Below are 26,998 nucleotides of genomic sequence, written 5' to 3' on the forward strand. Positions count from 1 at the left end.
TGGAGTGGAATAGACTGAATTTGCCATCAGGCAGCCTAGAGCTGCAACAGTTAGCCAGTGACAACTAAGCTTAGAACCATGATGGCCGGTAAGGTGCAGAATTAAAAATAGTTGGAGGTAGGTCAGGGCAGGTAGAGGTCAGTCAAGTCAAAATGACAAACCAATAGTTAGGACCCAGACTGACAAATGTGATAAATCGCACCCAGAAACTGGAAATAGTCCAGGGCTGGACTTAAAGAGACTTCTGAAATTTGAACTAACTTCAGAGATCAATTTGGACCTTAAAAAAAAAAACCTTTCACTGCCAGGAGGTTGTGGGCAATTCGTACCATTTTTTCAAGACTTTGATCTACATCAATATAGGCTTTATTTCTATTTACATATTTTTAAATATAATTACCGGTATATACTTTTTTTCAGCATTCTAGTTGTACCTCACCTTAACTGATTTTTTGGTCCTGTCCTGTGTGCATTCTATGCTGCAAATCACTGTTATGGACTTAAAACTCATATAGCCTGTTGCCCTCATGAAACTCTTTTTTTTAGCTAGGAAACTATCTAATATAGTGGAAAATAATGGCATATCATTAAGCATGTACACTGTGCATATCTGTTAGATAGCTACACTGCTGCTTAGACATGACCCATATGGATGCCGTTGTATGGGAAAGATGTTTTCTTCAAATAATTACTCCCCTACTGGATTTCTGTGGATTTTAATCTTTGCCTGTGCTTAATTTTGATTCTATGCATGTGACCACTGAGCCACGGACACGTCTAACCATTCCGCCAGAAGTTTAGACAGTGACTAATGTTGATTCTTCTTCAGGACTCGCCTGCCACTGGGTTGTTGCAGATCCTTTTATTACACCGAGCCAATCCAAGAATGATCATCTGCCTGTTAGCAGAGGATTATGAAGCGTAACTGAACGTTTACCAGTTTAATCAGTAGAAACTTTTGTAACTACCTTTTCATTCCCCTCACAGGATGCTACACTGATAGGAGCCATTTTTCTTTTAAAACTGTGTAAATGTCAGCATGCCACTGGCATTTGGTTGGGGCTTCAAAATGGAGAGGTGTTGGTTACTGAGTAGTTGTGGGGAATGATTCTTTGATGGCAGAAAAGGATGGATTTTAAAGAATGTCCTGATGTTCATGTCTATAAGCTGAACAAGTAAGATTTTTCACTACTGATAATGTATTTTTTTCCTCTTTACAGGACAGACATCCTTGGCTCTGCATAATGCATGAATTAATAAAGAGGTGAGCAAATATTCTGTACAAACGTGTGTTAACTCAAGGAAATATTTCTTTATATATTTAAATGGAGATTAATATGACCAAAGTGAGGTAGATCTATGCATAGTTTTTAAACATCTTAATAAGAATTTCACTGGTATTTTTACATAGGTCGTACACAGATAATTGCCCTCAGTTTAACTACTGATAGTCATATTCCAGCGTTTCCTCAGTAGTCATCTTCTTGTGATAATATTACCTACTTTATGACCAGAGCGTTTCTCACTTTCGTGCCCTTGGCAATTTTAGGGTTGGGGGTATCCATTTAATTGGAATTAGCTTGCTAACTTGATTTGTATATAGTTTTTTGGGGGTAGTGACAGGACTTTCTTCTGGTAGCGTATTTGAATTTTTATTTTGTTTTTAGTCCGTTATATAATAACAGGCAGTAATATATTTAGATTTTTTTTTACTAATCTCATTAACTTGGGGAGACCCCTGGTTGTTTCTAACCTTTTTGCAAACACTAAAATATTCAGTGCCTCTATTAGCTCAAGTTTACGTGGGTCTTATAGATCTGATTGATCTTTCGAACCGCCCTCTGCTGGGGAGGTTCACGTCACACAGTATTTCCATGTTAAATAAAGAAGAAGCATATGGATCTCCGGTGTGGCGCTCTCTGCATAGGCAAACAGGGGGGGGGGGGTTCCTAATGCCTGGAAACCCCCCTCCAAGCCTGGGGCACTGTATAATTGAGGTGGCTGGACCCTGCCCCCGCTTCACACAGCTCTGCTTGAACTACCTAACAGTAGTGCACGCAGCATTGCTCATGTATATCATAGGGATAGGAAGAGTTGAAGAGCAGCCAAACACTGTCTAATAGTCTCGCCCTCATGCATGCTGGTCACACCCACTGGTGGCGTAGTGTGGAAACCCCTCTCTACAAATCCTGTGTTTGCTCCTGCTCTGGAGAAGACACACAATACAGGAACTCCAGAAATATCCCTAAAATTATATTTCAATTTTACAAAAGCACATGAGCAAAGTTTAAATTTCCCATCGATCATTTCATTTGATCATGGTACATGAAAAGATATTTACTGTTACCAATGGATAACATGCCACAGCAAGAGCAACGGCATAAAGCAGAGAAGAAACACGGCGATGCTCATCACATAGGACATAGTGCATCATGCAAACAGGGTGGCTGAGAGAGGGGGCGGGGCAGATAAAAATACCAGGCCTATCTGAGGGCCCTGAGCTGCCTATGTAGTGGGATAGCCACCAACCTGGTATGGCCATGCCCTCTTCAAGGGCTATGGAAGGGGCCCCAAGAAGTTGCTTTACTGGTGCCAGAAATTCCTCTTGACGACCCTGTATGCAAAAGCAAAGACAGTGGTCCACTGTTGGCGAAGCAGACTGACAGAATGGAAAGAGCAACTAATGTGATAATTAAACTACTGGCACAGTAGTTGGAACAGTTTAACAAGTACAAACAAATGAGCAAAGCTTATGAAGAAAGTACTTTAAGTTAGTTGGGAATGTCATAAACATATAATGGATCTTGATAAAACTATTACATCCTGACGAAAACAGGAAGAACACACGGAATGGGCCAACCAAGAGAGAGGATAAAACCACATCCTATAGTAGTGATTTTTGAATGTATTGCACAAATAGCAACTGTTTGGAGAGCATATAAGAAAGCCATAAACATTATTATGTGGGAGGATAAGCATTTTTTTCCATTTTTCAAGACATCTAGGTTGAGGTGATATGAGAATTACATGTGCTCAAAATTCTGTTTCTAAGGTCGAAGACTGATAGAGGCTGAATATGTGAAATTAAAAACAATTGCTTAAATAATATAGCCAGATTGCTTAATTAATAAGCAATTAAGCAATTGCTTAAATAATAACATCGCCAGAATCTAATCTCTGGCAATTTGTCGATTTTAAAACACCTATCCCGCAGGTGGTTTTGTCAAACTCGCCTGAGATTCAACAGAAACTTATCCAAGATTCAACAGAAAAAAAGCATGCTGTTTCTGGATATTCTTAATATTATAGGAGGCACAATACAAGTTTTAATTATTAAGCATGTACACTGTTTAGAGGAGAAAAAAATATTATTAATTATCTTATGGGGCCAAATAATTTTTTTAATACATTAGTGTGCCAAATTTCATTAATTATTATATGTAAGGAAAATTTTGTTTATTTTATCATAATATAGTGGCATACTATTTCATTACCAGTGGATCAATAATATTTTTTTTCTGATGTGCCAACAACACTTAATATTTCCAGATGGGGAAACCAATTAAAATACATATTTGTGGCACTACAAGTGGCAGCATGCCCATGATCATAAGGGAAACTTTAATTTCTGTTGAGGAGTTTATTATTCCTCATCCACTAAACTTTACAGTTGGCAGAATTCGGGTAGGAACCCAGATTCATCTGTCAGACTGCCAGATGGTGAGTCGTGATAGAACCTGCACTATCAGATACTAGCTCCAGCGGCTGCTCAATGCAGGCACTTTCATGAGGCTTCCCTGGTTCTGTAGTACCACAAGATCATCACCCCTCCACCATCGTGCTTGATTGCTTGATTTGAGTTTCCGGATGGTTGGTATGTGGTTCAATGTAGTGAGATGCTGTGTTTTTTTTGCTAAATATAGCATTGTGCATTAACACCAAATAATGTGTAGTTAGTCCAGAGACATAGGGCCTGATTTATTAAGGAAAGTTAACCAAAAATAAGCAAGTAAGGCAAAACCATGTTACATATGAGGGGAGGTAAATTTAAAATGGGATGACAGATTTATAGTTGGGGTAGGGCATGTCCTAGATCAACTTTAAATTTCAGTGTACAAATAAGCTATCAAGTACTTGAAAAAAACAGCCTATTTTTCTTATGTGCAAAATAATAAACTAATTTGCACCCCTTGCATTGCAACATGGTTTTTGTCTAGAAAATTTGAGTAAGAAAACTTATCCAATTTTTTGCTTAACTTTCCTTAATGGATCAGGCCTATTGTTCCAGAAGTCTAGTCTTTCGATTGTTCAGTGAATTTGCAGAGTTGCCTGCCTTCAGTGTTCTCCATTTGTAAATAATCTTTCTGACTGTAGAATGATGGACTTAATTGTTTGAAAATAGCATTATAATCCTTTTCAGGCTAATGAGTAGCAACAATTGCTTTTCTGAGTTCATTGCGGATTTCTTTTCTGATTGGCTTGGTGTTAACACAAACCTTGAATGCCCTAGACAGAACTGCCGACAAATCTGCTTTTATACAGATATAGTATAAAAGCAGAATAATGAAATGCAGTTGATTAGCAGCCTCTAGCTTAAATGACCTTTAGTAAAATGGGAGCAGTAAGGGTGTACTTACGTTTTAATATGTGGCTTCTTTGTGCTGGCTTATTATTTGTTGAATAAATAATTATAAATTGAAATCTGTTATGGTATGTTTGTCACATGCACTAGATTGTTTATGTCCTTATATGTAAAAACAGATTTAAAAGGGGGATTATTAACGTATTTTTGTATCACATAACTTCTAAATCAATGTCTTCAGTACATACAGCTTTTTTTAATGAAAACTGCAAATGAGATGGGCTGTAGTAGCTATAGTACAGCAAATATGTGCTTAAAGTATATTAAAATTATGTTAGTTCCCCTTTAAAGAAATCACGATAAATTAAATATTATTCTTTTGATCACTACTGCATTGTACTAAAGATTAATGAAGCAATCATGTCTAAATGCTTTACAAAGAAAGAATCAGTGACCATGAAGAAAAGCTCATTTCAACCACAGTATAACACTCATATACGTTCTACATCTGATTATGTCATAAAATTCTTTATTTCATTTTATTGCATTCATATTTGAGAGAATACAGATAGTCCCTTAGGCATTTGCACTATGAATCCACATACATGCCCATTGCATATTCACATATATAATGTTATATGAAATATAGTTTATATAATGGGTATTCCAGTCCAATAACTGAAAGAGTAGTAGAGTTGTGAGCAGCAAGATAAAAACATAAATACATACTTGCCAACTCTCCCGGAATGTCCGGGAGACTCGCGAAATTCGGGTAGGTCTCCCGGACTCCCGGGAGAGCAGGCAAGTATCCCGCATACGGCAACTTGTTCCTCAAAATGAAGCGATTTGCGGTGAATCTAATCATTTTGGCCCCGCACCCCGTGACAAAAATGGCAGGACGGGGCCAAAATGACGCGATTCGCCACGTCCCGCCCTCCAAGCACGCACCCCTGCCCGGGATCTCCCGGAATTAAGTTTCCAAAGGTTGGCAAGTATGCATAAATGTATGCACTATGTTTGCTCAGAGGCAGAATAATCTTACTTGTAATAATGTAGATTTGCCCCCCAAAAAAAAAAGCACATTAATGACAAGTAACATCTTAGAGATGCTAAACGTAAAAAAAATATAAAGAACCTGAATTACAATATGTTTGAAAATAATACACAAGATTCTCACTGAGGGAAATAAAGCTGTCCAGTCTTTCTGTGCTACTGTCTCTTGCAATTTTGCTTTGCTTCTTACTCTAAATGAGGCCCTGACTGCTGTTGTATATCTGTGTAACTTCGTTTCACTTCCATAGTCAATGTCTATAAATCAAGACTTAAACTGCTGTTAGCAGCAATGTATGCTACAGCAGACTTTAATGCCTTTACCTAATCTTAACACATGGCTTTTTTATTTTAAAAAAAAAGACAATCTGTGCTCTGCATTTATCTTACTAGAGAAATATAATTGTTCTGCCCTCTTTAAAGGATATAGTGCTGGCTAATTTGTAAAACCTTATTTTAGCAGTGAGAAAATGCTGAGATAATAAAACGGATGTAAGTCAGCGCAATGAATTTATGAATCTTAAATAGTTTTACATTTCAATACAGAGTATGCTTTAGTGTGCTTTTGTAGTGTGGGTATTTATCCACTTTTAACTTGTAAGTTAAAACTTTCTCTATAGAGCAGGACTGAACACTGTGGTCCTTGGTTGCCTCTTTTCTTTTTAGTTTTTGATTACCCATTTAATTTGTTTTATTGAGACTTGCAATGACTGGACTAGTATATGATTATTTAGAAGACTAAGGTGTCACCTTGCTAAGCTGTGATAAAGTAGATTACCACTGTATCTAATCAAACTCTAATTTTATCCCTCAATCTAGAATGTGATGTCAGTGTTATCAGGGTCTATCGCTGGTATATGCACCTCATTATCACCTAATGAAACTCAGCGCCATTATTATACGAGGTATTTAAATTGCTGCTTTAGCGACCCTAGAACGCTGATACAATACCCTTGTGCCATATAACACTCACAATGAGGAAGGGGACAGGAGTGTATAAATAAATCTATTTTGCCTGTACTGTGCAGAGGTGGGGACGGCATATACTCCCCATACTGTCCCACCTTGTGCAATGTTAGGGATTCATAAAATATCTCCCCAAATGCCCTTGGTGTGTCCTTATTGGTTCTCTCTGGTGACAGTGCCTCTCCATAACTTTGGAGATATTCCTGAATTTGATGGGGAAAGAGGAAATAATGGTTGGGGGCCATCGTTTCAACTGTCACTTATCACCTTCAATTGGGTGAGGGAATGGGTATATACCTCAGCACTAGGCTGGGGACAGAACTCTGCTACGTCACTATCCAGCACCACAGGGACACAAAGCTTGGGGATATTTAACATTACACTGGCCCTATATTGCCCAAGGCCTCAAGCACTAGACTAGGAACCATTTTATTACACACAAAGCACTACCCCGCAGTGCATAAAGGGATTGACAATACATAAGTGGATTGGCTAGTTTCTCTGCAGCATTTAAATTCCTTGCAGGTTAGTAAGAGAGTCAGTTTTAGTGGGTTTCCATAGCAACAGACTGTTTCTCCTGCATATGGCTGAACGTTTCTGGGCTTAAACAGCAATGGGGTAATTGTTGCTTCTTATTAAGAGGGCACTAAAAGGCTTAGATCGTAGGGATTTATAATATGCTGGTGAATTTGGACTTGGTGTGTGTATGGGATCACAGATTTCTATGAGTAGCGCAAGAGCCATTCAAACCGCCCCCTTCCGTGCAGCTCAGGGAGCACGTAGATGGATCAAAATACTACAAGATGGCCTTATGCGCTGTTGAGAATCCTTACGGCATTGCTTAGAATGGTCCTTGCAATATGCTAAGGGATTAGAAGATTTGAACTGAATACCCCTCAATGGGGACAATTGGGGGACTGTGTATCCTTCTGAACAATTTGGGGTTTTATTTTATTAATATTTTTTGTCATTTAAGTTCACATAATCCACTATTAAGCATGCACTCTGTAAGTTGTGGAGTACTATGTGCATGGTATAGAGATAGGTTTGTAACGTGTGTTTTCATGAAATCAGTCTTTATCTCCTGTTCATCCAGGATTTTCCCAGTTTTGTAATGGAATGAGATAGAAAAACATGTAGCAAGTAGATCATTGGAATGCTCACAGCAGCACAAAGTGTGTTAGGATAGGAGTGTTCTGATATTGTGTGATTGTGTAAGTGTCAGAGACAGTATTTTGATAATAAGGGGACTGAGAGTTTGATAGTAATAGGAGCAGGGAACCCCAACAGCAGAGAGTAGTGATTTAAGCCTCAAACGGAATCAAAAATATTGTGGCGTCAAACACTTCTCTATATGAAACTAACTACAGGTATCCAACTTGAAAGCAGTTCAGTTTGCAATTCTTGATAATATAAACATGATTGAACATCTAAGCACATAAGTGGTAAATAGATACTTTTTTTATTATAGGGGTAATTGACTTGCTTCTCATGTCATTATTTCTACTTACACACAACGGGCCTGGTTCGGCGGTTCCCAAAGTGTGCGCTGCGGAGAACACAGAAACGACCCAGCAGCCTCCTCTCTCCCGCAGCAGCTTGTCACTGATGTCGATATTCAGTGACAGCTGCGGGAGAGAGGAGGCTGCTGGGTCCCGGCGCCGCGCGGATTGGTAAGTTTCTGTGTTCTCTTTTTTTTTTTATGGCTGGCGCGGAGCAGAGTGAAAAGGATCGTGGCAGCGGAGGGGGACAGCGTGGCAGCGGAGGGCGACAGCGTGGCAGCGGAGGGGGACAGCGTGGCAGCAGAGGGGGGCAGCGTGGCAGCAGAGGGGGGCAGCGTGACAGAGGGCAGCAGAGGGGGGCAGCGTGACAGAGGGCTGCAGAGGGGGGCAGCGTGCCTGGGGCCAGAGTGCCTGAATACAGAGGGGGGCAGCGTGACAGGGGGCAGAGTGCCTGGATACAGAGGGGGGCAGCGTGAGAGAGGGCAGAGGAGGGGCACAGAGGGCAGAGGAGGGGGGACAGCGTGACAGAGGGCAGAGGAGGGGAGACAGAGTGACAGAGGGCAGAGGAGGGGGACAGCGTGACAGAGGGCAGAGGAAGGGGGACAGCGTGACAGAGGGCAGAGGAGGGGGGACAGCGTGACAGAGGGCAGAGGAGGGGACAGCGTGACAGAGGGCAGAGGAGGGGACAGCGTGACAGGGCAGAAGAGGGGGGACAGCGTGACAGAGGGCAGAGGAGGGGGGACAGCGTGACAGAGGGCAGAGGAGGGGGGACAGCGTGACAGAGGGCAGAGGAGGGGACAGCGTGACAGAGGGGGCAGCGTGCCTGGATGCAGAGGGGGCAGAGTGTCTGGATGCAGAGGGACATTTTTGCATACAACTAAATAAGTATTTTTGTCGTGACCTAAATACTTATTACAATTTTTTGACCAAACTACTTCTAAAACAGGACTGCTCAGTAATTATTTTGGAGGGGTGCCTTGAAAAAATTTGGAGACTCTAAAGGTGCCGCGAACTGCAAAAGTTTGGGAACCACTGGCCTAGTTTACAGCCACATTTTTGTTGTGAGAACATAGCTGTAAACTCAAGATACAGTGTAAATTCAGCAGCATTAAGATACGCTCTGAACGTATGTGGACATCGCTGGAGTAAAGATACTACAGTCATCACCATAAGTCTGATGATTATTGCCATATTTGTTTAAAAATAAATAAATAATAGTAATTAAATAAGAAAAATCAACTTGGCCCTAATGCCCTAAAATAAGTAAACACCAGTGCTATAGGCTGAGTTGGTTAATGCTAAGGCAAAGGGACAATGATGTATTATCCAACTGTGAAAGCGGCAGACAGCACCAGTAATACCAGGCTGGAGAAACTTTAAAATGAACATCCACAGCGTGTAGGGTTCAGTATCATAATTTTAAACCAGCCCGGTCCTCACCGAGTGGAATGATTAAAAAGATTATACCTATATGGACCTACAGTGATTAATTGGGCATGCTGCTCTACCAGTAGAACTTGTAGAACAAGCATCAGCATGCCTGTGGCTATCAGCACATGCTGGACTTTGTGGGACTATTCCCCCAAAACATGTAACATAGCATTTTTATTTTTTAGTCTTCCCCTTGTCCTGGGGCGAGACTTTCCCATGTTCCAGGAGAACGGATCCGGCTGGACATGTCGGCAACTGATACACCGGCGGCCGAAAATCCAATCTAAAAGGAACCTGTCCAACTCTCACTGGGCCCGGGAAAAGAGACAACAGAACTGTCATTGAAGGTTTCTGAATACAGATCCATGACCGCTACTCATCCCAAGTCTCACCCAAGGAAACAAAAGGGGAAATAAAGCCAATTATTTGCCAGAGACACTGTCATGGAGACTTTGGGGTCGCCAGAGGAAGCTGAGAACTGGTCCCTAATTCTTAGGCTCATTTCATTACATGACTTTGCTAGGGATCAACATAATGAGGCTACCCTAGAAAGTGCATTTAAATCTGTGGAGAAAGTTGATGATGTGGTAAAAGTTGCCAGGCCGGCAGAACGCGTACCGTATTTCATTATTAAAGGGGATTTGTTGTATAGGGCAGGGGTTGTTCAGGAAAGAAAAGTTGAACAGCTGTTAATACCGCGCACACACACATCTTTGTGGGGGTCATTGGGGAGAGGATAAGACTTGGGAACGAGTACTACGCTGTTACTGGCCAGGAATACAGGGCTATAAAAAGGTATTGCTAATCCTACCCAGAGTATAAAAATATCTCTCCAAAACCTGATTACAGGGCCCCATTCTAGTATAGAAAGATGAGACAAATAGATTCCCCAGGGAAATAACACTTAGAGAATATCCAGGATCATCAAAAAAAGCATTATGACACGCTGCCAGTAGTTTGTGTTGTCAACCCGGGTGACAAAGTTTTAGTTTGTATTCCCACACCGGAAGGTAAGACATTTGCACACTGGTGGGGACCTTATAAGGTCATAAAGGCAGTGCTCTGTCTTCGTAGATAGCTGTTAGGACAGCAGGCGGTGTCTCGAAGGCAACTGGTGGAAAAGATGATGGTTCAAAACAGTGACGCCTTCTCTATTATTCCTGGGCGTACCTCTCTGAGAGGGCATAGACCAGGATCTAGACTTAAAAAAAAATGCAGATGCCCACTCCCATAAAAATGCGCCTCCTGCAGTATCCGCTTTGCTTGGGTTGATGAAGCCAAAGGGACGAGTATGTGACAAAAAGGGCAGTTTTGCACTCCCCAGGAATCTGTTTTGTTTAGGTTGACGAAGCTAAGGGGGACAGTTTGCCACATACTAATAGAGGAAGGAATGGTGGTTTTCCTACGAATCTGCAGGCTAAGGATGCAGACAAGGTTAACTTTGTACACTTTCACACACGCACAGCACAGGAATACAGGTGGAGCACCTGGGCCTAATCAATTAAGGAATCAGCTAGGGCAATGCTTTAAAAGGAAGCTTATATAGCTGGGTTTGAGCTGTGTGTGGAAGACTGATGCCAAAAAGTGGACAGTGTCCAGTTAGGAATCTAACTGTAATTAGCCAGCGTTAGGGCTATGAGATTTTGCTGTGTTGTGTTTGCTAACATAATAAATATATTTACTTTATGGGCAATATAAAGGGATTAAAGGCAAAAATAAGAAAACAAACTTTTTCATGATTCACTTAATTAGTACCTCCTACCATTTATGTTTGCCAGCTCAAACACATATGAGGATCAAGCAGGTTTAGGAACACTGCGGGAGGTCATGAAGAGTAGTTCATTTTAAAAGTTAGCATTATTTTTAAACATTTTTAAAAACTTACTTGATCATAAATAAAATGTTTTAAAAATGTAAATTAAGCTTACCGGTAGACTATGTGATGTCACATCTAGCAGGTACAGAAATAATCATTGACTATATACAGTACACACCTGCTCACAGATAGATGGTAACTGAGTGTTCTGTGCCAAGCACTGTTCTTTATACCCAGCTGAGTGACATCACAAAGGCTATTTGTGTTGTAAACTAAGTCACATGATCAGCCAAGTCAGAGCAGTTAAATCTATGCCTGCCGGCATTTTATAACTTAGTGGTAGGAAGTTACAAGTCTTCTTATAATATTTTAATAAACCTTAAAATGTTTCCGGATATTAGTGCATAATCCAACATGTGTCCTTGGTAATGACAGTTATGAATGAACATATGTATTTCAGGAACTTAGTATTAGACGTCACTAGCTCACTAGCAAATACAAGCGGATATCTCCATAAAGTGTCCGGAGTCTACAATAATGGGTAAAACTTTAAACCTCATTATACATTGGGTAAAGCTTATATCTTTTTCAGGACAAGTTCAGCTTTGTATGTGAGGAATAAGTACCTCACTAGAACTGAATGTCTTATCCTGGCTAAGGTTATGGTGTCATAAATAAAGAAAAATAACAATTGTTTCTTCCTATATTTGTAGGCTAGGTATGTGCAAAAAGATAGGAAGTAATAAAACAAGAATACATTTTAACAATACATTTAACAATCTGGACAACCTGCCTAAGTCTAGAGTACCAACTATATAGATACCATATATGTGCAGCTCCCATAACATATATGATGCCTCAAACACAATAAAGCTTACATGTAAAATATCTGCAATAATGACAGTTGTGAAAGAAACAGAAAATCATAATCAAAAAATAGTCCTTCTGAGCCACAAGTGTATAGATTGTTCTAAACAACACATATCTGAGAATAAAAAGTGACGTTATAGTTTAAAGAACAAACATCATTGACATTTTGGATCAAAAACTTCACTTTTGAAAAAAAAAAAAAAATCAAGTCCAAACAGAACTCTCATGTTTTCTGCTCAAATTCTCATAAATATCTATCAGGTTATAGTTATCACTTCATTATTCATGAACGCAGCCTATAACCAGTACCTCGTGAATATTAGTCAGACAGTGCCCCAGTTATTACTGTTTCCTAGCAAATGGATAGGATACATTCTGGTTCAGCCTACAAAATTAATGTCTGTAATGTGTATAGTAGACAGGTCCACTTTAATGTTAACATTATTTTCATATATTTTATCAAACATACTTTATTTATTCATAAACACCACTTTTTCATAAATAAAATGAGCTTACCTGTACACTATGTAATGTCAGCAGGCAGACACAGAAATAAACAGTGACTATATACAGTACCCACTTGCTCACAGACAGCTGATAACTGACTGTTCTATGCCAGGTACTAACCTTTATATCCAGGCTGTGACATCACAAAGGTTATTTATGATGTAAACCAGTCACATGATCAGCCTAGTCACAGCAAATCTCAATCTGCCTGCATTTTAGAATTAAATTGAGGAGAATTGCAAATCTGATCAAGTGATAAACCCCACATAATTTTTTTCGGAAATGTAGCACAAGTGCTGAACATTCAGAAGACATTCAGAGACAAAACAAGGAAGTCAAGAGTGTTATATCTGCTATGAGATTTATCATAAAGCATCCTGCAGAAAGTGCTTAGTGGCTGAGTTTTGTAAATATTAGCTGTAGTAATTTGACGGAGTTTAGGAGGAAAGGAATTGCAGAGACCTGCAGCCATTAGATAGAGTTTACCATGGCCAAGTGCAGAGGCCATAAAAAGGTTTGTATCACAGTTTTTACAAAATGTATGCTGTAGTATTATTGATTAATGAAGGGTGGCTATCTTTGCAATGTGATGCATAATTCAAACATGTTCACGAAATTTGCAGAATACTAATAAAGACTAATGTGACTGATGCTCTGTGGTTCTCGTAGAGAGAAAGCCTGTGGTCAGCACCTAGTGTTGGCATGCTCTGCGCTGAAGAGGGCTTACAGGAAAACATTGACTTCTGGGGGAAATCTCTGGCAAGACGATCACGATGACATCTCTTCTGAAACATTGTTCATCCATCTGCAAGGTTCAGTGGAACTCATCTCCAGGAGGATGCAGGAAAGGAAAGGACATTTCATGCCATTACAATTATTAGAGTCCCAGTTTGACACACTGGAGCCTCCAGCTGCACCTGAGCTTTTTCTGACTGTTAATGTGGAGAAGGAAATCCCAGAAATCGTTTCTGAAATACAGGCTGCATTACAGGATAAGACACAAAGTCAGCTTTAGGGCAAAGTAGAAAGATGTTTTACCCATGATCCCCTGGACCAGGACTTCCTTGTCATCTGTATTAAATTGTTTTTACTTTGTTTAATTATATTGTTTATTCTAAGGGGGTTGTATCATTGAAAAATGAAAATCACTTGTTGTAATATTTGAGGGCGCTCATTTTACATTCATCTGCTTTATTTTTTATTTTTTTTGCAAATCCAATTTTATTAAACCAGCGAATATTTAAAATATATACATATTACAAATCAAGATATGGATACAATTGGGAGAGGTTGCAGATTTAGGATAATGATCTCATGAAGTCTGTCTATGAAAAACATGGTTCATATGCAGAACATTAGGGACTTGTAGCCCAGAGGTCCATGCCTGCAATAGATCTGTAATTCTCACCTAAGGCTTTGTCAATAGCGTTAAATCATGCAATGAGGTTGCTGTTTTTCTTAGCTCAGTGAAATCGACTCAGGCTATAGAATATTTTTTTTTTCTTTTTGTCATAATAGAAAAAATGCTGAATCTGCATTTTCTCCCTCTGTATATAACTAAAGGTGATTAAGCCTAAATTATCTTGTGTTTTTTGCATCATTTTTTATACCTTGCTTTTTAATAGCTGGATTTTTTGTTGACATTTCTACATAAATAACTAGACCAAAACCAATTAGCAAAGAATAAAGGCTGGGTAGGTGTGAGTTTTGGGGGAAAGAATCTCACATAAGTGTAATAAAATGTATACTATAAGCATGAGATGTGCAATGGTAAAGCTTATCTGCAATATAGAAAAAGATGTTGGCAATGTTTCTTCTGCATCTGTGCATTTGATTCACAAAGGAATTATTTAATCCAGAGTTGGCAGGAAAGGCAGAGTGTGTTTACTTCTTTACCCTGGCTGCAATTTGTGCCTATCAAAAATCCCATACTTGTCAGTAGCATGTGAATTGGTGAGGGTTTCTGTTTTCCATATTCACAAGCAGACATACATGCATTTTCATCTGAATTATACCATTATAGGTATGTGTTAAGTCCCAGCTTTTGTGAATGAAAATCATCTTCCCTAAGAGATAAAAGGGGAACCTATTCTGTGTTTACTTTACGTGCCATACAAAAGAAACCACATTCCAGCGCATTTCTTTAATCATGAGCTAAGGCGGTGCCGAGCCGCAGCGACTTGCTTCTCTCAGACTTGCCTCTGCTTGCGTCATAGCCGTCGCCATGACGGCCGGGAGATCACTTCAGGTTTTCGTCCCAGCCGTCACTATGGCAACGGCCGGGACGCTCTGTAATTCACCGCTGCGACCCAGGCAGCCGGACGCATGCGCAACTCTGGATAATTAATTATCCTGCTGGGGATATTCTCCCTCCTGTGGATATTTGCCTGTTTCTGATTGGCCCTTCCATATATTTAAGGCAAGGGGGCTTAGTCTCCCTGCCAATTATTGCGTCCGCTGCCTGTGTGTTGCTGACCTGCTTGTTTCCTACAGCCCTGATTGATTCTTCGTCGTGACCTTGCCTGAACTCTTGGATTTTGCCTGATTGCCTGTTGTCCTGACCTTTTGCTTGGAGTTTGGTTATTTACCTGTGACCCTGACCTTTGTTTGAATTTTGGACCTGCTTGATTGCTGCCAGCCCTGACCTTCGGCATGAATTCTGACCCTTCTTCTGGCCAGTCTGCTATCCAGGTCTGGCACTGGCCTCCACCTCCAGTCTTCCAGTTACCTTATCCTACACTGCGGTTATCCTGATAACCCACTACTGCCACAGAGATAAGTCCTGGGGACATCCGAGTACCGGTGAACGTGTATAGTTCTATGGGAAAGGCGGCTGCTATAGGTGAAGACCTCTAGTAGCTCGGTTCTAAAGGCTTATTAGTATCTGCGATCCTAACAGTTTTTCCATTTATTAAACAAACATGGCACGGTAAACACATGAAAAATGTATCTAAATATGTTTGTTTTTCATGTCAAGCAAGCTTTAGAGTTCACCATTATGAACTGCCCAACTTTTATCTTAAAGGGATGTTACTCTATTTGGCTAAGTGACTATATTAAATTTTGATTATGTACACTTGTAGTTATTTCTAAATAAAAGCAATTCTAATTTTTTTATTAATATCTATGAAGACAAACATCTCACATTTTATAACCATTTATAGGAGTACACAAGAGTGAAATCAATGCTCTAAATTGTTTTTAAACTTAATTTTCCTTGTGATGCACTTTTAAGAAAATTGTATTTCAGTCCACATCTTCCTATTGGCTCGCTCACATCTGTCCTTTTTTAACGCATTTAATATCGTATACTCCTTTCTCACCAAAATCCTGGGTCAGACACGGGATAATGAAGACGGTTTCAACCCTTCACACCGCACTTTGGTCCCGGGTGTATCCCGGGCCGCTGCCTTTCACACTGGACCCGGGTCTGCCCTCATTTTCAAGTTGAGCCCCTCCAATGAGCTGCTTTCAACTAAACCCAGTTTCAAAAACCCGGGAACACCTTTCATACCGCAGCGAATCTGCCTCCAACCCGGGAATAACCGGCACACGACCTGGTTATTCCCGGGTCCATGCCTCTGTCTGAAAGGGGTATTAAAAAGCGTAGCAACCTGTTATTGTTAACATTTCTTGCTATAGTGCCAGCATACTCTACAGCAGGCCTGTCCAACCTGCGGCCCTCCAGGTGTTGTGAAACTACAAGCCCCAGGGCTTGCTGGGACTTGTAGTTTCACAACACCTGGAGGGCCGCAGGTTGGACAGGCCTGCTCTACAGCCTTTTACAATTGAAAACAAGCACAGTAATCAAACAAGACTGTGTGTTCTCAATTAGAAAAAGAGATAAGTCGGTCCTGATCACAAGCTTACAGTCTATTACACTATAAGAGTTTCATACATACTGAGGTTAAGTGTCACAGCTTGGTCCAGCCAAATTACATGGGAAAAGGATTTTACTGGGGCTACCTGATCCAGTCAGGGAGGGAATTGCACAGTCCTGAAAAAATACCTGCAGCTGGCATTGGGAGCGGGTAATCAGGATGAAAGGTGCAGAGTGAGACAGAAAATGCATAAAAACACAGGCTGTCATATGTTTTTACACATATGGGTGAGGGAGCCCTTAATGTATTTAGAGTTTAAAACATGGAATATATAGATATAACAATATTTATAGATCATACTTACCAACTTTTCGGGAGAGGTGGGCGTGATGGGGGCGGTGGCTCCAAAATGCGCGTCATTATGGGCGGGGCCAAACGCCGCGATTCACCGGGAATAGCGGCGTTTGGGAGCTAATTCTGCCCACTTCACTAGGAAATGGGCACTTTCTAGTGAAGTGGGCAGATCCGGGATATTGCCACACTCGTCCGGGAGACTCTCGCAAAATGCGGGAGTGTCCCGGACATTCCGGGAGAGTTGGCAAGTATGTTATAGATGCAATGCATTGTTATAGATGAACACATTATATCATGTTATTATTATTATAACATATTATTACAGCACGATGGATCAGTGGTTAGCATTGCTGTCTCACAATGCTGGGATCATGGGTTATCAAGACTTATGTGCGTGGAGATTGTATGTTCTCACAGTGTTTGTGTGTGTTTCCTCCAGGTGTTCCGGGTTCCTCTAAGAGTAGGTAGGTTAATTAGCTCATGACAAAATTAACCCTAGCGTGTATGTGTGTGATAGGAAATTCAGACTGTAAGCTGCAATGGGGCAGGGACAGTGTTCCCTCTAAGCTGAGCAATCTGGAAAGGAAAGAGTTAAAAGGTCACCCTAATGAGGGCTCCACCCGAAAGGTTTGCACAAGCTGCAGGATGTTCCCTAGTAAGATACAGGTTTAAATCTATCATTTCCAGATTGCTCAGTTTAGAGGGAACACTGGGCAGGGACCGTTGTGAAGGACAAACTCTTTGTACAGCGATACATAATATGGTGGATTTATATGAATAAACAATAGTAGTATTTCTACAGTCTTGAATTTAGATTCTTGTAAACACAAAACACTCTGGGCTAGTAAATGTATTTGATCACATCTTAAACTGTAGATTCAGTAAATTCCAAGGTATTTGTGTAATGAAATGTCACTTGTATTTGTGTATAGGCAACACCTAAAGCAGTGTTATGTGTGCTGCAACAAGAACACAAGATGGTAATGATCAGGAGGCAAGCAAAATCCTGTGTACAGCATTACTGAAAAAATAATCACTGCCCTGGAGAATACAGAGATGTTGCTTTGTCAGATAATCAGAGACTTTTATTTTTAACAAAATAACAATGGAAAACTGTAAGGCTGGGTACACACTACAGAAAATTTCTCCCAATGTCATATCAATATCGATTTTACAAACGACTGAAAGAAAAAAAAATCCCTATCAGCATGCCAACTCATGTGTACACACTATACATATTTTAAAAGATTTACCCTCAGATCCAGTGGCGCACGCAGGGGGGGTTTCTGAGTCTCCAGAAACCGGCCCCCTGCGCTAACTAAGTGGCCGCTATAGCTGCACTGTCCTATACAGCAGCCACGGCGCTGTCAAAGTAGCGTCCGCGGCGGTGCTGTAGTGTATACAGCACCGACAGCGCAGAAGAAACCCCCCCCCCCCCGACAATCCTCCGTTCGCCCCTGAGATCTGTGCTCTTTATCTGTCATAACCATCTGCTGACAAGATTGTGACTCTGTAAACTCTATGGATATTCTGATTGTGAGTACACACACACTGCAGAACGATGTGCTTTGGAACTACAATTATTCATCATTTCAGTGTACACACTAATGCAATATCCGACCGAACAGTCGTTCCTCCACGATGATCGACTGAAAAGTCTGTAGTGTGTACCCAGCCTGATAAATCGCACACTATTTACACAGCAATCAGATGATTCTTGAGATGCAAATATATAGCATTAATGCATAAAATGCTAAAATTGTATTTACACCTTCAGTTTTCTTCAATATGCTAAGAATTTCTTACTAAGTGATAATTCATTAATAATAAAAACAGTAAATAATCTTAAGAATATCTAAATAATACATTCAATACAAAGGCTGAGCTATCTGGGAAAACCTTCCATTTAGAGGTCCCTTTTCCAATAAGCTTAGATCCATATATCTATGTATGCACAAAGACATTGAGTTCATCTCTTTATTTACCCTTTTCTTTCTGCTAGTAAATCTGCCTAAGGGACACATCATGGTGGAATTACCTTTATTAAAATCAGCCTTTTAAAAAGCAAATTATGTGTACCAGATCAATGGTATACAACCTGCTTAACAAGGTATACTGCCTCTAAACAGTCAAGGCTCTGCTTGGCACAGGAAACTAGCATCTGTGATGGCACCACCACAAGTCTTTAGATGAATGAAGGTACGTCAAGCCATGGACTTGGACTTTCATCAGGAGATGGTTTGGCACTAGAGAAAGGTTCTAAATATTATCTAGATCCTACCATTACATGCATTCATATTCATGTAAAGTTACCTCGTGTACAATTTTAAATTGCTGCACTCTGGACATGAAAACATTACTGCAGATGCTGCATTATGTGATACAAATTAGGAGGCATAGTAAGTTGTATGTGCACAGTAAATTGCTGCACTTTACTTTCTGGACCTGTAGACACTACTGTATATGCCACTAGAACAATGTGGTACTAGAAAACAGAGGTAGTACAGTAAGCCACATGCAGAACTATGTGACGCATCATCGCCAGGCTCCAAAGCAATATTTGGGTGAGGGTCTGCAATGCCAGCCAGCCATCCTCCCAAGGACTCCACACTATTCTTTTGAGCATGAGGGGGGCTTGCCCATGCTCAGAAGTCAATTATTAATGTTTGTGTCAATGAGGAAGTGTTTGTACATTTGGCAATGGCAGGCAATGGTCAATGTAAAGCAGCATCTCCTACCTTTTGTTTGGATCAGCATTACTCACAAGAGACTGACCAAATTCTCTTGTACTCAACCCCTCTGCTATGGTATCTCAGGACAAGTAGGGTCCTGTGCTTCTTGTACCACACAGAATAAATCTGCAATTCCCTATGCAAAGTGTATTTGTTAATGCATTCTTATGAGCAGAAACTTCCATACCTAATAAGGCATTTCTATCTTCCGTTACTCAGGCTAGTTCCTGAGGTCCTTGATTTACAGGAGTTCCTTTAAATGAAAACTGTTAATATGAAGACTGCCTGATCCATTGTTTCATATTTATGACTGATGTACAACACATCCCAAGGAACCTATCTTTTTGTTATCTTTTTTTCAGATTTACAGCAGTAATTCATCATTTCTATGTAGAGCCATTCTGTTGGGCAACATTCTCTTCAGTACTGTATCACTAAATGTGATTAAGGTCCATATGTAGAAGTCCCCTTCATTCTACAGAAATATGTTTGATGATCACAAGGCTGTGGTTCCGTTTAATATGACTTTTCCATATTATACACAAATAAATATAATCAGGTTTGTTCAGCAAATCCATGTCCTACGATTTAACTTGAGTCTGCTAATAAGCAATCGCTACTTGCACAGTACTAAACTGGGCTGTACTAACTCCCCATGACAATAGTACCGAGGAGCACAGTATAAGTTATAGTGAACTATTGGAGTTTAGCATAGGAAGCACAAAAATAATGCTATAACCAATCACAGCTGTAAAATGTATTCCTAATTTGCTCCCAAATTCTGCGAGGGGTATCATCACAGCTCTGCAGGTATAAGAAGTGTTTGGGCATGCTATAATCATGCCAGCTCACCTGGCAGCCACTTGCCATTATCAAGCTCACTTAAGTAGCAAGTAAAGCCAGTATATAAAACTAATATATAGTAGAGATGCTCAGGCTTGGTTCCCCGAGATCCGAACACACTCGAACTTAGCAGATCCGAGTATCGAGCCGGCTCGGTACTTTTGCACCTGCTTGGAATTGAAAATGAGGCAAAACGTCATTGTTACGTCTTTGGATCTCAAGAGTTTTGGTTTCTATAAGTACCGCCCTCTACGGCGATCCAGCGCCATTTCACAGAGGGACACAGAAGGGGTAGCACGGTTCTTGGCAGTCTCTAGTGCAGTTGGGCAGCGTCATAAGTAGAAAAAAAAGAGGAGGGGTAGCAGTGTTCTTCAAAGTCTCCAGTGACATTCAGGAGCTGAAATATAAATAATAGGTCTGGCAGGCTTGGTCTTCTAAATCTGCAGTCACATTGTATTATTATTATTATTATTATTTATTTATAAGGCGCCACAAGGTTTCCGCAGCGCCGAACACAGTACAAACAATGGACAGTACAGGGAATAACAGTACAGAACAATAAACGAGTAATACAGAGACTTCAGATGCTCCAGGAAAATCAAGAATATTGAGGTTGGAGCAGAAGAGAAGGTAGAGAGACAGGAGGGAGAACATACAAAGAGGAAATCTCCATTGCTAATTGTCATTGCTGAAATAGAAATAATAGGGCTGTCAGGCTTGGTCTTCTAAATCTGCAGTCACATTGTACTGTGTTATACAGGTAAAACACAAAGAGGGGAGCTCCATTGCTAAATGTCATTGCTGAAATATAAATAATAGGTCTGGCAGGCTTGGTCTTCTAAATCTGCAGTCACATTGTACTGTGTTATATAGGTAACATACAAAGAGTAGATTTCCATTGCTCCATTGCTAATTGTCATTGCCGAAATAGAAATGATAGGGCTGTCAGGCTTGGTCTTCTAAATCTGCAGTCACATTGTACTGTGTTATACAGGTAAAACACAAAGAGGGGAGCTCCATTGCTAATTGTCATTGCTGAAATAGAAATAATAGGTCTGGCAGGCTTGGTCTTCTAAATCTGCAGTCACATTATACTGTGTTATATAGGTAAAACACAAAGATGAGATCTCCATTGCTAATTGTCATTGCTGAAATAGAAATAATAGGGCTGGCAGGCTTGGTTTAAATCTGCAGTTACATTTTACTGTACCATAGCTCACTCAGAAACAGGAGAGGTGGCAGGGTTAATTGCTGAAACAGAAATTATAATAATAGGGCTGTCAGTGTTCTTAAAAGTCTCCAGTGACATTCTACTGTGCCATAGCTCATACAAAAACAGGAGGGGTAGCATTGTTCTTGTCACTCTCCAGTCTTAGTCATGATGATACTAATCCCTCTACCTCATGTGCTAAAGTCTGTATTCAAGTGCATAGTGGTTTTAAGTCAGGGAAACAAAGATGTAAATAAAAGCTTGTACCTTTCTAAAACACCTCTCTAATAAAGGTGAAAGTTTACCGTAGAAAAACATAAAATTGCCAATATGCCACTCTACCCAAAATATTACCAAGCATACCAGCATCAGCTAGCTCCCCTCTCTCAGCTAGATCTCAGCACCTGTAATCTACACTGTCATCATATTCACCCTCATCAGTGTGTACATCATCCTCAAACAATACTAATTCATCCCCGCTGGAATCCACCATCACAGAAGCCTGTGTACTTTGATGTAATTGCTGGTAATGGCCTTCCTAATGGAATTTGTAGTTCATTTTACGGAAGAGCTGTCATGATTTTTGGGCAATTCTTTTAGACCAGACCAAATGTCAAAATGTTGTTTTGACTCATCTGCATCACCACTGGGTGTCCTGGGAAAGCTAAGTTTTTTCCTAGCAGTAATTCCCAGAGAAACTGAAGGAGGAGACGTCATTGTGTCATGTACCACTTAAGCTGTCAGCTTGCTTATCTGGAACTCATTGCATCTCTTGAGATCTGGGTCAGTTGGAAAGAAACAAAAGACATAGCTCTTAAACCTAGGATCAAGCACAGTTCCCAAAATGCAATGATCCGATTTCAAGATCTTGATAACTCGGATCCTGATGAAGCAAATAAAGTACTTAATCTACAAGTCCAACAAAATTAGCGGAATTGCTTTGTTTCATTTCCTCCTTCAATTTCTCTTGCTGCTTTTCAAAAAGTCTGTGCCATATTTCCTTTAGAATGTAAGCTCTCTAATGAGCAGGGTCCTCCATACCCTTTGTTTTCATGTCTCCATTAATTTTGTCTGCCTTGTCTGTTCTTGTTTTACGTATGTCTTGTTTTATGTATGTCCTTGTCTTCCCTACTGTACGTCGCTGTGGAGCACTGTGGTGCTTACAGATCTACGATGATGATAATAATAATAAAAATAATATGCCTCTTAAAGAAGCAGATGATACAGAGTTGCCTGCCTCTGAAAAATGTGACGTTGTTGGGTACATGCTTCTGCTGTCCCTACTGGTGAAGGCGAATCAGCAACCCAGTGGGCTGTCACAGTCATATAATCTTTAGTTTGCCCAGTTCCGCTTGCCCACATATTTGTGGTTAAGTGTACAGTGGGTAGAATGGCATTTTGTAGCCCAATAATTACATTTTTACGAACCTTGTGGTAGAAGTGAGAATAGCTTTTCTAGTAAAATGGTGGTATGAAGGAATTTGGTAACAGGACAGAAGACCTCAAGAAACTGTCTAAAACCAGCTGCTTCAATAGTGGATATTGGATGCAGATCTAATATTAGCATAGTCGCCATGGCGTTTGTTATCCACTTTGTGACTGGGTGACAGCTTTCATACTTGCTTCCTCTTGCAAAGGATTTTTTACCAGTAATTTTGTGTAAACTACTAGTAGTCTTCTTCTTGGTCTGCTTCTGGGTTGAAGATCCACCCCCAGCAGCAGGAGCAGCAGTAGTGGGCATAATGCTCAAGGATTCTTCTGAGCACAGGGGAGGAATTGTCTCGCCTTAGAAACTTGGATGCAGGACTAACACTGATCACTTGTGAGGATATTGATGATGAAGGTGTTGGGGGTGTAGATCGCAGGTGCTGGGATCTAGCTGAGAGAAGGGAGGTAGCTGATGCTGGACTGCTTGTTGTTATTTTTTAGCATAAGTTTCTGATTTTCACAAAAGCTTTCCATGAACTCGCTTCAAATGGCGTAACATGGATGAGGTTTCTAGATGATTAAGGTCCCTACCTCTACTGACTGTGGCTTTACAATGCTACAAATGGCTAGATAACTTGTCAGGATTTGGGTAAAAATAATTCCACACATAAGAGGTGGATTTTTTGGTCTTATGCCCAGGCATGACAATGGCCTTCTTCTTATCATTGGCAAGAACTGCTGCAGTCTTTGTTTGAAAGTGTATGAAAATAATATTGTGACCTTTGAGGTGGTCAAAATTGATTGCAAATGACTTGAAATTAGTGTTATTGAGGTTAATAATAATGTAGGGGGAAAAAAGCAGTTATGTGATTTTAGCAAAAAAAAATAGGGAATTTATAAAAAAAAATCGGGATCAAAAACACGCAGGGGCAGTTTTGCCAAAACCAAAACACGAAGTTAATCCAGATCCAAAACCAAAACCAGAACATGGGGGTCAGTGAACATCTCTAATATAAAGACTGCGTATTACTGAGCTGAGTAACATTCCTTGAAATAACTTGACTATTTAAATGAAACATGTCCATAGTGCTGTCTATCACTCTGCTCTGAGTTGTCATGTTAGGAGGAAGGTGCTTCAAGCAGATGTGCTTTACAGAAATGCATTGTTTGGATTGGTTTATTCATTTACTGTGGCATTGACAGTAATGTCAAGCAACAGGCTATACTTTTTAATCCCATTAGGACACTATCCAGTAGAGATCTGTAGCAGAGTGCATAGATAATCCTTTGATTTTACATGCAACAAGATTCCTTAGTTCCTGACTAACATGGTTTTGGATATTTCTGCATATAATAATTACTGACTGAACAATTAGATGCATGGGAAAGTTGTTCCTAATAAACTGTTACATGAATATATCCTCAAAGTCTACAACGGGTGGTAATCATAATTCCTATACAAGTAATACAGACACACAGAGTACTGTCACTAAAATTCCGACACTTAAAATACTGCAAAGTAGGAAATACCTAACGTTGTAAACACTGATATGCGAGAAATCCCTACAGCCTAAATACCTACATTATAGAAATCCTGACACATATAAAATGACGACAATCACACTGCCGACATTAAGATGGGAATGCGAGCGGGGCAAGCGGCTGTACAATAGAACAATAAAAAAAAATAAAAAAAAGTGGGATCCACCCCTATAGACACTATTAACCCAAGTGTTGCCAGTCTACTGATGGTGTCTGTGAAAAAGCGTGAGGTTCCCTAAATTTCAAGAAAACCAGCACTAGGCAAACCAGCTGGGGTGGGTGGCACTATAGCATGGAGACACTCAGCAGGGGTCCCCCTGCCATAATGACAACCAACCCCCGGGCTATTTAGCACGGGGATAGATTCCCTAAGGAGTGGGGTCTACACAATTATTTTGTGTGGGGGGGGGGGGGGGGGCGTGACTCCACGCCTTTCCTTTCTAAAATTGTTCTATTTAAAACATTATACAGTCACCGAGTCCGATGGCTGTATAGCTGATGCACCCACTCGCATTGCTGCCTTAATGTTGGCAGTGTGATTGTCGCCATTATTACTGTATGTAATCACGCTAACACAATTTTATGTGTCAGGATTTCTTGCATATCAGTGTTACAACGTTAGGTACTTCTTACTTGTCAGTATTTTATGTGTCGCCATTTTAGTGTCAGTATTCTTTGTGTTGGTATTATTTGCATAGGAAATTTGTACTACAGAGGAAAGGATTTACCGTAAGTGTAAAAATCCTCCTTTCCCTTTCATCCAAACCTGGGGGACACTGCTACCATGGGGACGTTCTACAACTACTCTGTCAATCCTAGTGTCAGGAGCCGCAAAAGCATGAAAAATGTTAAACCGGTAAAGATGCGGACAGAGGACCAGGTGGCCTCCCTGCAGAGCTGATCCACCGACGCATTGTTGTGCGCAGCCCTGGAGCCTCCCACAGAATGGGTGGAATGCAAAGCGACACGATCGGGTACAGGTCAATCAGAACTAATATAAGCCTGCCTGATGGTGGACGTTATCCACCTAGCAATGGTTTGTTTTATAGCCAGCCCCTTGTGAGCATCGTGCAAAATGAACAGGAAAGCCATAGCAAACATCCTGTCCACATAAATCTGTAGGGCACGGACCACATCCAATGAAGTCAAGGATCCTAGACCAGCTGCCTCCTGGGAGACCAGGACCACAATCTCTTGATTAAGATGAAAACTAAACACAACTTTTAGCTGGAAGTAAGTAATCGTGCGTAACACAGCCCTTGTATGGAATACCAGATAAGGTGAACAACAAGAAAGAGCTCCCAGTTCCAAAATTCTCCTCGCAGCAGCAATGGCGAGGAGAAAAACCACCTTCCAAGTTAGGAACATGAGTTCAGCCAACTCCAGTGGTTCAAAGATAGATGATTAAAGGGCACTAGGTTCAAGTCCCAAGGTGTCATAGGTGGTACAAAAGAAGGTTGGATATGTAGAACTTCTTGGTGGAAGACCTGCACCTCCTTGAGATGGAATGGAGCACCCTGAAGGAGTGACTGAGCTCCTTGTAATGCCAGCAGCACGACTCAGAGCTTCAAAATGTTTTTCGGAAGTGACACATCCCGAGCTGATCCCAGAAGCGGTGTGGAAGAACAACCTTGAAGACTGGCGTCCTTGGTAGCTATTGTCCAGGACCACGGGGCATAGGACCTACCCGTCAAGTGATCCACCACCAATGGAGAGAGTGGCACGTCCTGGGAGACAAGTGGAGCGCCTGAGAGGCCAGCTGATGGTGGGATCCCGACAAATTGGACAAGAGGTCCGAATGAAATGTCCGAGTGTGGATCCGACCATATGGTAGCCTTTCCAAATGTGAAGACCATCTTCCCCATCAATTTCATACATAGTAGGATGGAAGGCCGTCTCATGTCCAAGGCCTTTCTCACCTCCACCTTAAGAGAGCGCACCTTGTTGATTGGTAGAAAAATCTTCTGCGCTCTGGTGTCCAGGATAATGCTGAGGAAGACCATCCTCTGACATGGGACCAACTGGTATTATTTTAAGATTAGGTTCCAGCACTTGTTTGGTCAGTCTGACCCGAGTCCACATTTATGAGCAAATCATCCAGGTATGGGACTATGCAAACTCCCAGTGTATGCAACCGTGCTGCCATGGTCTTTGTAAAGACTTTTAAGGTCTTTCCACTTTGATGCAGTGGAAAGGATGAAAGAAGTGCCCTGAATTGAAAGTGGGAGTCCCCCACTGCAAATCTAAGAAGTGAATGATGCCTCTCCCATATAGGCACATGGAGATACGCATCTCAGGAGGCCAGGAACTCGTTTGGTTTCAACACATTGATCACTGTCCTCAG

General features: G+C 40.8%; 1 protein-coding gene across 1 annotated transcript in view; it reads left to right on the forward strand.

Annotated features, from left to right (window-relative positions):
- The window catches only part of IDNK (IDNK gluconokinase), a 33,939-nt gene extending 19,405 nt beyond the window's left edge, over positions 1 to 14,534 (forward strand). The window contains exons 4-5 of the mRNA XM_075211048.1: positions 1,221 to 1,264; positions 13,394 to 14,534. Of these exons, the coding sequence (XP_075067149.1) occupies positions 1,221 to 1,264; positions 13,394 to 13,739 (390 nt within the window). The 3' untranslated portion in view covers positions 13,740 to 14,534. The remainder of the gene's footprint in view (positions 1 to 1,220; positions 1,265 to 13,393) is intronic.
- The last annotated feature ends 12,464 nt before the right edge of the window (positions 14,535 to 26,998 follow it).

Source organism: Mixophyes fleayi, chromosome 1 (genome assembly GCF_038048845.1).
Source record: "Mixophyes fleayi isolate aMixFle1 chromosome 1, aMixFle1.hap1, whole genome shotgun sequence".
NCBI lineage: Eukaryota > Metazoa > Chordata > Amphibia > Anura > Limnodynastidae > Mixophyes > Mixophyes fleayi.